This window comes from Macaca fascicularis, chromosome 14 (genome assembly GCF_037993035.2).
Source record: "Macaca fascicularis isolate 582-1 chromosome 14, T2T-MFA8v1.1".
NCBI classification, from domain to species: Eukaryota; Metazoa; Chordata; class Mammalia; order Primates; family Cercopithecidae; genus Macaca; species Macaca fascicularis.
The window spans coordinates 34,142,536-34,155,818 of record NC_088388.1 but is presented as its reverse complement, the minus strand read 5'-3'; the positions used below and the strand labels follow the sequence as shown (position 1 = coordinate 34,155,818).

The window sequence follows — 13,283 nt, the reverse complement described above, 5'->3', positions numbered from 1 at the left end:
AAGGAAGGTTTGAAAGATGTCAGAAGACAAATAATCACCATATTCATGACTTTTTCATTGTCTTTGAAAGGTCCTTAGAACTGTGGATTTCTTTTGAGCTTTGAGTCCTACTTTTAAGCTCTTAATGGAAGCACCTGTGGCCTGCTGTGTCACAGGGTACTCCTGTAGGTCATAGATGAGGTCACAATGAAGTTTAGACCAACTAAATACTGTGCGAGTTGGACCTGATTCATGATTCAGATAAATAGTTTGGAATTTATAAAATATCAGTTTGCTCTGCAAGTTTTTCAGGCAGCATATTACTGAATTTAGCTGTTCTAGAAGGACAGCTTTTCGTGACACTTTAGTACCTCAGATTTAAGTACTAAGTATTTCCTCCTTTACCAGAGGCTCCAGATACTGAGATGACTTTGTTTCCATTTTAAATGGAGATTGACTTACTGTTTAGGTAAGAAGAGTATCCAAATATAATTGCTATTTTTAAGCCTTTCATACCAGAGCTATTTTTCAAAACTCTTGCAATAAACCTACTTTCATATTGTTACTTCTTTTGAATACTCTTATTAATTTTTTCTTCTTGACTCAGCTTCAGTAAAATGACTCCTCAAAAAAAAGGAAATGAACTTGAACTTCTCTAACAGTGATGATTTAGGTTTGCTGGAAGCAAAACCTTTGAGAGTAATAATTTGTTAAAGACCAGGATAGGTTACTGAGAGAGAGAGTTTGTTATAACCAGGTCAAAGCACTCTTTTTTCCTGTGTCACCCCCTGGAGACATGGAAATAGCTTTGTTATACAGAACTCTTTTTACGTGTGGTGATAGTTCATTGTAAACCTTTCTTTTCATAGGGTGTGCTTTAAATATGTTTGTTTCCTGCCCACCATTAACTTGCAGTGTAAAATAAAATTGAGCTCTGTAATACTTGAGAAGGAGGTAGGAAATGCTTTATTAGCTGATCTTGAATGCTTTCTCATGTTTCACAGCTCCATGTTGGTGCTCTGTCTTAAGGAAAGCCTCATCAATATCGCCCACAGCCATATTTATCTAAAAGATAATTTAAAGGGACACTTGACATCCGTATTTCTTTGCTTCTCAAAAGAAATGATCAAATGTGTTCTTTCCAATAAAGAAGAAGTAATACTCCAGGGCAGATAACCTAAAGTATTGCACGTATGTTTTTTTCTCCCTCATTCCTACTTCTATATGCTTAGTTGACATTTTAGGGTAATGTTGGCCAGGCTGAAGAAAAGTAAATTTAAGAAAAAGATGAGTAATAATTAGTTCCCAGAGATTATACATTTTGAAAGTAATGTTAACTAGTGAATTTAATCAATTAGTTCTAGTTGGCATATTTACCTTATTGCTTCTGAGGATGCCTCCAAAGGCTGCTTCCAGTGTTCCCCAGAAAGGCATGTAGTTATTTAAGATTAGGCTTTGCATTTCAACCAGATGAGCACTTTGGAAAACCCTTTCAGGATTTATAAAATGTTCACATGAATAATACCTGTTGAGTAGATTTCGCTGCCTTTGTAAATCTTGTGGGGAGTGGTCCTTATATATTAAGCACATTAAAAACACATCAGAATTATATCATGGGAAAATAATGGTTGTCATGATTCAGTAGCTTTGTAATGTGAAAGTCACAGATCCCTGATGTCTTAGTGGCTCTATAGAGTGACACAGCTTATGAGTTAAGTACTTCTCTGTGATCTGAAGAGTAGCAAACCTTCAAATACAGTTAATCAGATTAAATAATGTTTAAAAGAGTAGATTGTGTTTGGAATCCTTGCTGATACATTATTTTATATTAGGATATATCTTAGTACTCTGTTAGTGAATTATTTTGGTAAGGTGGAACCTTCACTCTACATAATTGGATACCCAAAACAGCGTGGCTCAGAGGGGATTGGGCCAGATATTGTAAAGTGAGTGTGCCTTTGCTCAAAGCTAATCAGCTGCTCTGCTTAGGTAGATACAAGAGGTCATTTCTGGTTTGTATTACACAATTTACTCCATCCCTTTATTATGATAAATATTTGGAAAGATAAGCAAATAAATGGAATGGAAGATAAGCAAATCTTAAAACAAATGAGGAACATACCTTAAAACCCCACCAACATGTGTCAGATAAGTCAACATGTAATTTCTTAAACTCAAAATAAGAATCCTTCCTGAAAAGCATGTTAATGTTATAGAAACTCCGTAAGAGGGAAATATGTAGATAATATAAATTTTGGTTAACTGTTAGGAATAATAACTTAAGGCCAGTGGATATTTGTGAAATTGTGTCCTAAAGCTGACCCTTACAAAATACTTGAATTAGTGAGATTAGGGTCCATTTATGGTCATAATATTTCCATTTGATTTTAGGAATTTCAAAATTGGTTGTAAAAATTTGCTTCAGGTAAAACGTGGAAGATAAGCATCGGGGGTATGTTTTTTTGGTGACCATTTCTGAGAAAAATAAGTATGTGAAATGATGCAGAAAATCCATCTCGACAGTTGGGGACTGGCTTTATCTTGAGTGGGAGAAGACAGTATAGATAAAACTTTCTGTGCAGGTTCCCTCGCCCCAACTTACTTGTTGCAAGATGACTACTCACACTACTTGCTACCTTTACTTGAATGCAAATAACTGTTTGTGCAATGAAAATGTATTTTAGGATCATTTTTCATTGGTTTTGAGTAAAAGTTTGTCTACTTTCAAATAATGCTATAGAAACCTATGGGCAAGATTATAGTTATAATTCTGGGACACTTGAACAGACTTGAGAGTTCTGATTTAATAATGGAGAAGTCTAAAATTTTAGGAAGTTTTGTTTCCAACTTTAACCTCTCTCCCAACTTCCACTTGGTTACTTGACCCAATTGAAATCAGTGGGTCCAAAATCAAGACTGACTGAGTCACCTTTCTTATTTTTTCCTCAACCTTGGTTTCATATTACATTCTGTTTACTTCTACTTTGCTCTGGTTACAGTCAATGAATCAGAAATGCCAGTTGACATTTGTTCTTTTTTAATGTTGTTTCCCCTGTGTGAGCTTTTATTCTCACAGCTACCACAGTAGTCCATCCCCAGATTATAAAGCATACCCAGATTATTTCCATATCCGCTAATTGGCCTTCCATTCTCTTACTGCCTTCTCCCACAGTACTTTACATTTTGATTGATCTAGCAGCTTTCTTTATTCTCACACCTCTATTTAAGAACATTTATAACTCTGCACCCTCCCAAAATAACACCTACCCATTCACTTGGAATTTAAATGGGACAGAAGCTTTTAAGCTTGTCCCTGCTATTTTTTCCGACTTATTACCTATTTCAAACCTAATGTGAATTTTGTCCCCTGGTCCATTTAGGGGCTCCCAGACACACATCTGTTTATACTGTTTGTTATTAATCAGAACCACCCTCCTGTTCTGATTCTTATTCTTTGTTCAAGGTTCAACTTGGGTCCTTCCATCTCCCCTACCCCCAACTCCCTACCACCCACCAGAGCCTTCTGATACTCTAATCCATCATCATTTGTGCCCTCTGAACTAAAACCACAGAATTATTTTGAACTTTTTTTCATCTGGTTCCTATCATTTGGTTCTATGTTTGATGTTTTGGAAGGGCTGAATAATTATATAGGCTGTGACTTTGATAAAAATGAGTCATACAATAGCAAAGTACATCAGACTTCAACACTTATAAATCCAAAGTCAAGAGTTGCTTTCCTACACTGTGGTACTTGAGGTATTTTTGTCCTGCTAATAATGGATTGGTTTTTAGTCATTTTCTTATGGTCTGGTATAGATAGTTCAACACAAACACTGAGAGATAACAGTAGTTTAAAAATAACTGTCATTTTTATTAAGCATTTATTAACTGTGGTTAAGCATTTATTAACTGTGGTAGTTCTTTTAAACATTGTTTAACAACCTTGTGAGGAAGATATTAATACCCGTTTTTCAGAGAATATCTGTTTTTCAGGTTTAGTAATTTGACTAAGGTCACATAAAGTAGTTGATTGAGGGGAATTCAAAGCCATTTTTTCTCAGTCACTATTTTGTATGAGTTGTGTACAATCTACTATTTGTAGTTCCAGATAGTCACGTACGAGTGATATTTGAGGGTCAGAACAAGAGACCAGGCCTGCTGCTGCTCTTTTACGTGTTTTCTAGTGAAGCAGAAGGAAATCAGTTTCTGGGCTTCATTTGGTACCTTCAGTGAACACTGGGTTTACCTACAGTTTATAAAATCTCCACAGTTATTCAAGTTCATAAGCAGGTTCCAAGTTTGTAGTTTTTCTTCAGTGTGGAAAGCCTTGTAATAATGACTCTTCAGATTCATCTGGGAAAGGATTATAGGGTTTATGACTTAAAGAACAGGCTTCAAATTAAATGTTGCCTGTTTCTCAATCTCTTATCAAGGTAGAGAATTTTTCAAGAGCAGAGACATGTTAAAGACAGGGAAACTGATTATGTTCAAGTTACTTCCTACATAAAAAATTTAATTATGCATAGTGAAGTGTTCTTTAAGAATGAGGTGATGGTTTAAAATTAAATTACTTGGTTTTAAGACAGCAAGATACTCAATTAGACCTAAAGGAAAAACTGCTATTTATTTTTAACTTACACACCAATGTCTTTAAGTGTGAAATAAACTTTAAACACTTGAAATGGCATAAAAATAAACACAGTGGACTAATTGCTAAATGAGAGCATTGTGGGGATGTGGTGATCATGTGAATAACGTGGCACTGCCACACATGAATAATATGGACAGAGCTGCAGGTGGACTTGATCTTTTGGCCAGTATGGGGTTGAATAAGACTTTGAAATATCTCTGCCATAATGAATAAAGTTAAATTTCTCTCCCCTGTAGTTTTTTGTTGCTGTTATTTATTTTTTATTTTTACTTTATTTTTTAAATTGTAACTACAGATAGAAAAGGTTTCCTGGGATTAGGATGTGTAATTTAGGCATGAAACAAAGAGTTGTTTTAGAAATTTTACTATCATTAGAAGGAAGCTTAAAAAGACAGGAATTCCATTGTCTTGTAAGAAGTAAGAAATATTTATTGATTCCCAAATGGAGCTGAAAAAAAACCTTTCCTCTTTTAGAAAGTTGTGAATGACCCAGCGAGAGCTCTAGTAAGCTTTACTGAACCAAGCTGCTAATAGTTATTTAATGTTATTCTTCAGTGTGAAAGAATCTCCGTAGATTTCCCTTTTAATCTCTTTGAATTGCAGGCTCATAAACCTCTCTGATGAGTCCTGCCAGTGTTTTCTTAGATCCCACTGTTGAGACAATGGAGCCACAGAATTCTTTCACCTCTTGTTGTCAGACAAATCCAATAGAACACAAGGTCAGAAGGGCCTATACTTCTAAAGGTTGAAAGATTCTTTTTCAAGTAAGCACATACATTATTTGATTTTAACATTAGATTTCTCAAGAACCTCTCTTTATAATGTACTGACTTCTGTATGTAAATAGATTTGGAAGTTTTTCTTGTTTCCATATTTGGCTAAGCTTGTGAGCACAGCACAGGGTATGAACAGACCTTAATGTTCCTAGATACCTTAGAAAAAGTTGAACCCATTTACTTCAAAAGAATCAGCAATCATTTAGTATCATTGGACTCACTATAAGAGTATACCACATGCTAGACAATGCTTTTTATTTCCAAATGGCTGTATTTTGTTTCAAAATGCTTACTACCATTCTATATCAAAAATTCCAAATTTAATATCTTGGATCTGTTCATTTAATTAAATCACTCTCTAAATCAGTTTATGTTTTCTCAAGCCTTTTAGTAGTGTCATGTTAACAGGGGAACTTTAGGAGATAGGATTTACCTTTCTAGATACCTATTAAAATGTTTTATTACAAGAGAAAAATATTTATGTAATACTACAAAAGAAAACTAACTTACCTGTTTTGAAAATGCCATGCCTGATTAGTAGACAATTATTAAAGCTAATTACAGGGTTCCTGTAAGTTACTTTAGAGGATGGGGAAGAATTAAGTTTTTTAATTATAACCACAATGGTGGACAAGCAGAGATCATTGTTTAAAAAGAAAAAAAACATTGATTTGTTTGTGTTCCTTCTTTGTAATTGTAGTGGGGTTTGAGGAGAGGGAATTTGCTGTTGCCCCATCCCTGGACACCTGCCTCTCAACAAAGGATCTTGGTCACCCCCCACCGCCCACATTTAGATTCACCTTTTACTCGTGTGTGCCACGTCTGCTCATTATACAGTTCTCCAGGGATCCAATTTTCCCCTGAGTTAATCACCCCTCGCCTTTTTCAGAAATTGTTAGATTACCATCCTTTCAAAGAATATACACCTTCTTGAGTTTCTTCTTTCTCCTTTTCTTATTTCTATTTAAAAATGTAGCCACTTAGAGTCTCAACATACTACCTTTAAAACTTTTAAAAATTTAATCCTTACAGAGAAGTGCATAAATCTAAGCGTATAGCTTGATGGATTTCACAGTGAACACACCCATTTAACCAGAAAGCCTCTGGTTTTGTTTTTTTTTGTTTGTTTTTTGAGATGGAGTCTCACTGTGTCACCCAGGCTGGAGTGCAATTGTGCGATCTCGGCTCACTGCAACCTCTGCCTCCTGGGTTCAAGCATTTCTCCCGTCTCAGCCTCCCTAGTAGCTAGGACTACAGGTGCACACCACCATGCCTGGCTAATTTTTGTATTTTTAGTAGAGATGGGGTTTCACCATATTGGTCAGGCTGGTCTCAAACTCCTGACCTCAGGTGATCCACCTGCCTCGGCCTCCCAAAGTGCTGGGATTACAGGCGTGAGCCACAATGTCTGACCCAGAAAGCCTCTTATGACTTCTTCCAGTTACCACTAACTCCTCATTTCCCCCACCATCATAGGGTAGTTTTGCCAGTTACATTTTGTGTAACGGGTAATCATACAGTGTGTTATATTTTTTGTCAGATACTGGTTTTTTAAAACCAGAATCCCTACAGGAACCTAGGCTGTTTGTGCCCATGGTACTGAATAATCAGGTCAACATACAGATGTTTAAACAGCCACAGAATATGAAAATGTTTTAATATACTCTTGGGCAAGGTACTAACCATTTTTGTGTATTCTCTTTTCGTATTTACCATGAGATATGGTCTAAGCTAACTTTTCAACCAAGAGATAGGTAGCTACTCTAAAGTTCCTATGCATAGAGATGAAGAAAACATAGTAATAAAACTGAAAAAGCCACTTTTTTGAGTAGGTAGAATAATAGAAAGGGTTGCACATGAAATAGTAACTATGTGTGAAGAACAATAGCTTCCCAGTAGATTGGCAGTTATATTTGCAAGTCATTTCTAATTTATTATTTTTAAATAAAAAATGGCATCATGGAATATATATGAATGGATTGTCTTTTTGTACAATTAATATATTACAGGGGTTCAAGATAGGTTAGATTAAGAAAGCTGATTCATCTTGTCATTATTTCTGTCTTGTCTGATTTGCTTTGATTGATTTCAAAATTTCTTAAAATGTCTATAAGATACCCTGGAATACAGGTGGCTTCGTTAGAAATGTATACCTGTTTTTCCCCTAAATAGGATTTGTTAAGTGCCAGTTATTACCCCCATTCCTCAAATCTGAAACTGTTTAATCTCCCAATTCTAGCAAACAACCCTGGTCCTTCTGAGTAAGAAATTAAAATGTGATTAAGATTTTTGTCCCCACTCATGAGAATTTTAGATAGAATTTTTTTAAATTAGGAATATCTGAATAGCATATAGCCTACTGTACTTTACATAGAGTGTGGAATTAAATTGTTTTGTTCAGAAATTACTTAGCATACAGATAGATTCTGCATAAGCTATTCAGTAGACATACAGAGATGGAGGAACTATCTCTGACCACTAGGCAGAATCCTTATCTTTGGATTTTAGGGACAGTCTAATAGACTACTGGTACCCAGTAAATATGAAGTGGCATAATACCTGACATACTTTAATAGAAAACCATGGTGAGTTCACAATATTGTATAACCTTTTTATCTATTTTAAAATTATATAACTCACTAATCAATTTTGAACAGGCAGTTACTAAATATAATTAAATTGAGGGCATTCACATCACAGAACAAAGGGAAGCATTTTCAGCAAGTGAACAAGAGACTAGTGAGACAGCTAAAGAAAATTTTATTGGGGTGGGGAGTGGATTTTAGTAGGGTTTTTTGTTTTGTTTTTCTTTTTTCTTCTTTTTTTAAATTATTTACTTCTAGAAGAACAATACAAGCATACAGGAAATATAACATGCCTTTTAAAACAAAGACAAATGCTTCCCATCTTTGGCTGCCATTTTTGACCCAAAGAACACTTGTTTTAAGCAAGAGAGTAGATGCTCCTGTTACAAACTTTAGGTGGAATTCCAGGCTTCCTCGGACCTTCAGTCTGCAACAAAAACTTTGGACCAGGAAACAGCAATAGAACATCAACACAATACATTTGTGTTGTGGGGTTACTGAAATATTGAAATAAATATTCCTTTAAGTTAATCTCTTGCAAACAATCAAATGTAAAATGATTAATAGCCTTTTACATTTGGATACAGCAGTATTTTTTAAAGCACTTTTAGTCTGATCTCATTTGACATGGAGAACACCTTTCTGTTAGTCTGCCTCAGCTGCCATAACAAAGTACCATAGACTGGGTGGCATAAACAAAATGTATTTCTCACAGTTCTGGAGGCTAGCAAGTCCAAGATCGAGGTGCTGGTTGACTCGGTTTCTGATGAGGGCTGTTTTTCTGGCTTGCAGACAGCCTCCTTCTTGCTGTGCCTTCATATGCTCCTTCCTGTATGTGTGGGTGCATGTGGAAAGAGATTGCTGTCTAATCCCTTCCCTTTAAGGCCACCAGTCCTACTGGATTAGAACCCCACTTTTATGACTCCATTTAACCTTAATTACCTCCTAAAAGCTGTATGTCTAAGAACAGTCAAATTATGGGTTAAGGCTTCAACATATTAATTGGAGGGGGACACAATTCAGTCAACAGCAAACCTCCTGAAGCAGAAAAGAAGACATAACTGCTGTGTTAGAGATGAACTAACCGATACACCTAATGTTAGAAAGTTAGTAAAATATTACAACTAAGGTTCAGATAGTTATTTTTATCCAACTCCACACTGCTTTCTTAGCTAGTTTATCTGACAAAAGCCAAACAAACAAAATACATTTCCCTACTGCTTACAAAATAGAAGTCACTAGTTGATTGCAAAGAATCACCAGAATTAACTTCATGCTTTTCCATGTTGCATGGTTGTGAAAAATGGGATTGATTTTGACTTAAAATGTATAAGAAATGGTACGTTCTAGATTTTTCAGTCAGCTAAAGTCAGGTTACTTTAACACTACTGTCAAAAGTACTAGGCTAAATTTTTAAGTGATAGGTAAGTTAGAATTGTAGTGACCAGGCTGGCGTTGCCTTTTTTAGCATTCTTCAAGGTTACAACTAAAGTATCATGCTTTACAATAAATGTCATGTTTTATATTTTACAGAAGATGATCTAAGAAATATAGGACCAGTAGATGCTCAAGTATATCTTGAAGAAATGTCTTGGAATGAAGGTTGGAATTTTTTTTTTCTTTTGACAACATTAAAAAAATTAGGAATTTTCTATAAGAAAAAAAAACTCATTGGACATTTGGAAATCTTAAAAAGAAATAATAGTGTGGCTTTCAATATATATATGTGGTATTTCTGTTTGGAGTATTTCTGTTTAATTCTAAACTTTATTTATTGACTGATATCCTTCTATGTGACTCATTTCCAGTTATTTTTATATTCTAATTAGATGTTAGGAACATAAAGTTTCATAAGAGTTTTTTGTTGTGTTTTTTACTTTAGTTTTTGCATTACTGTCTATGTAGTATTGTAATATGGTAAATAATGTCAAACAAGATAGTTTTTTTTTTCATTCCTTTTAATGTTGACAAGATGAATTCCTCTTAGAATTTTTATTTTCCCTTTATATATAATCATAAACTGTCAGGGCAGGGCTTTTAAGAGGCTTTTTTTTTTTTTTTTTTTTTTTTTTTTAAACTCTCACATACTGATTGTCTTGTAGGAAGAAAAGAATATCTGCCATTTCCCTTGATGCAACATGAAGTCATGTCTTTTTTGCTTTTCTGTTACTAAAATTTTAGAACTTAAATCCAATGTAGTTTCCCCATTCTTCTGATGGTTCCTTGAATTGTTCTGGTTAGACATCATTAAATTGGGAAACACCCTTTACTAAACGGAAGCCATGAGTACCATACTTACTTGTTTCTCTAGGTAAATGAAGAAAATCTTACTATTTCCTAGAATCTTTAGATACTCTTAACCCTTTAACCTTATTGTGCAGCATGAAGTACAAATTCCCTCAAGGTTTATAAAAATCTACTAATGAGTGTGGATAGGTAGAAGATAAAAACAGAGCCATCTGAAACCAAATTTACTTTTTAAATGGCGAATTCTTAACTTAGTGCCCCTAAGACGTGGGTCACAAGCCATATTAACTTAGAAAGGGAATCACGTCTTTGCCTCTGGGACCATTCTGCCCCCAACCCCTCAAGTGAAATCCTAGAGTAGAAATTCAGTGAATAACTGGTAAAGTTGAGGTTTTGTATAACTGGGGCTCCTAGTGATGGTGACAGTCTCATTAGAGTAAACAGGAAGAAATACTGTGAAAACAATACACTAGTGACACAGACTTTTCACTGCTAGTTTGTGGAAGGGACACTCTAGAACATGTCATTTATCAGGGAGACTTGCCTAACTAAAAAAATATATATGCACATATGTATATATACACATATACTTTTTATTTTTTGCCAAATATACAAACTTCAAGGAGACTAAATATGTTTTGAAAATATAGTTTGTCTCCTTATCAATTGGTATGTATATGTATGTTTGTATGTGTTTAATGTCTTATTAAATTAGTTCTTGCTATAGTTGATATGGGCAATATATTTTATATGATAATGTGAAAATACTGAAAAATGGTTTGTATAATTTTTTTTCCCTTTTAAATATATAACAATATAATGTTAAGATCTTAATTTAACATGAGAATACGGGCTGGGAGCCTGGAATCCCAGCACTTTGGGAGTCTGAGTTTGGAGAATCACAGAGGTCAGGAGTTTGAGACCAGCCTGGCCAACATAGGAAGACTCTGAGAACAGATTGTGAGAGTAGGAAAAATAAAAAATAAAAACAAAACAAAGCAAAAAAATAGCAAGACCACATCTGTACAAAAAATTTTATATATATATATGTGTGTGTGTGTATATATATACACACATATAAATTTTTAAAAAGAAAAGAAACATAATATGGATTAGTGGCTTAAGCATCTGTCCGGTCAATAAATACATGGACTTTCTGATACAAGTGAAAATGCTAACATATAGAAGGAAATGTACAACAAAAAATCATCAAGTGTTATCATCAATGTATTATTGCCCCTGGAACTCCCTAAAGTAAACTTGACAGTAAAGAAGATATAGAAGAATCCAACCCATAGCCAATGAATTAGTAATAAGCAGATACAGTTAATCTTAAAAGTATAGGATGCACTTAGACGCTTAGGTTTTTATAACTAAAGATGGAAATAATTCTAATCTTAATGAGAGAAAATACCGAGCAAGAGCTACATGAAACCATTATTCTTGTGGGAATATTTAAAAACAAATCATGGAATTTTGATTTTTTTTCCCAATTAAAAAGAGAAATTTTGGGAGATGAAATTAAATAAAAAGTGTGATCAACTAGGAAAGGAAAAATTTGTTTAAAGATCCCCTTTAGGATCATTTTCAGAATAGCTATGGAAAGTGAAGATCTGAAACAGGAGAAAAGTTCATGAAACCCTATAGGATAGACACAGCCAAATTGTTGGTTGCCTGATCAAAGGGCAGTATGAAATGATCCTTTTTATTATGCTTAAAAGGCATATGTGAGTTGTGCAGATATTGAAGCTAATCTTCACCCTCAGTCGTTATACGGCTTGGTCATTTTGTTGGCCTTCATTCAGAGTATTTAAAATGATGGTTTCTGTAAAAGTTATCACCTGGTTAAAAGCTTGATGGTATAATAATAATATAAGCAGAACTTTTACAAGATGTGAATTTTTAGTGAGCATTATTTGGAGTCATCTATGACAAAACTCCACAGTAGCCCATGGTGTCCTCTGTGTCATTTACCAAGAACATGTCAACTCAAATTGTTTTCCAGTGTTCACTGAGGTGGTAAAAAAACAAGGGGGTAGGGGGAGATTTAGCTTAGGAAAATCAATGGTTAGAATATGTACATTTTTAGACAATTTAATAATTTAAAAATTCACTTTCAGAACATGCTCTAGTACGTAGATGTTGGCTTAGGGAAGATGTCTGCATTTTGAATTCAAGATTAAATTATTTTTCTGTATGGAGAACAAAGGCATTGTGGTAAAGAAAAAAAAGCTGGATTAGGTGAATGAATTCATTTTCCTTACTGATTAAAAAAGAAAACACATAAAGTTAGCTTATTTAATTGCCAGTTTTTCCAAGGCTGAACTTGTAAGACAGCAGGTAGAAGGCAGTTGAATTTTGCTTTTTTAAACTACATATGATATGATCTATGTAATCAAATTTGATAATTGAATGAAGATATTTGATTGTATGAAATCATGAGTCCTTTGAGACTTATTTTCTAATAATCAATTATGATGGTGGTAAAATAATGTGATTGATAAGTTATTTTCCTTTGACAGTTACTTCTCAGAGACAGTAAAATGGAATGACCAATGGATCAGAGATTCTTTTAAGTCAAAGGGCACAAGCATTTTAACTTCCCAGGAAAATGACACACTTAAAATTTCCACGATTAGGAGCCTAAGTATTGCGCTGTATTGCCTCCTTTGGGCATCTCACTTCAGCATTTTGTTGGTTCATGTGTCATTTGTAAAAATCAAACAAACAGAAACACACACATACCCCACAGGATTAAAAAAAAAACAACCAAAAACCATGGTGTTGTGTTTATAGACTTAAGATTCTTGAAATAGTGTGACACTAGAAGTGTCCAGATGTTGCACTTGATAAATAGTCTGGTTTTCTCTAAAGGATAGACTTCAGGCAAAAGCATCATCTTCCCTAACAGTGAGACAGGTAGGGCTGTTTTTCTTTTTCCTTCACTGTAATATTTTAGACAAATACATTGTTGAAAAAAATGTAAAATTTATATGAATTTTAAGAAAACAGAAAACTTCAAATAAGTTTCATGGGTTGCTT

General features: G+C 34.4%; 1 protein-coding gene across 3 annotated transcripts in view; it reads left to right on the top strand.

Annotated features, from left to right (window-relative positions):
• Window positions 1–13,283, top strand: part of DNAJC24 (DnaJ heat shock protein family (Hsp40) member C24) — a 59,965-nt gene that overhangs the window by 39,778 nt on the left and 6,904 nt on the right. For all 3 annotated transcript variants that reach the window (XM_045370407.3, XM_005578309.5, XM_005578310.5), the window contains exon 4: window positions 9,528–9,596. In XM_045370407.3, coding sequence (XP_045226342.1) covers window positions 9,528–9,596 — 69 coding nt within the window. The remainder of the gene's footprint in view (window positions 1–9,527; window positions 9,597–13,283) is intronic.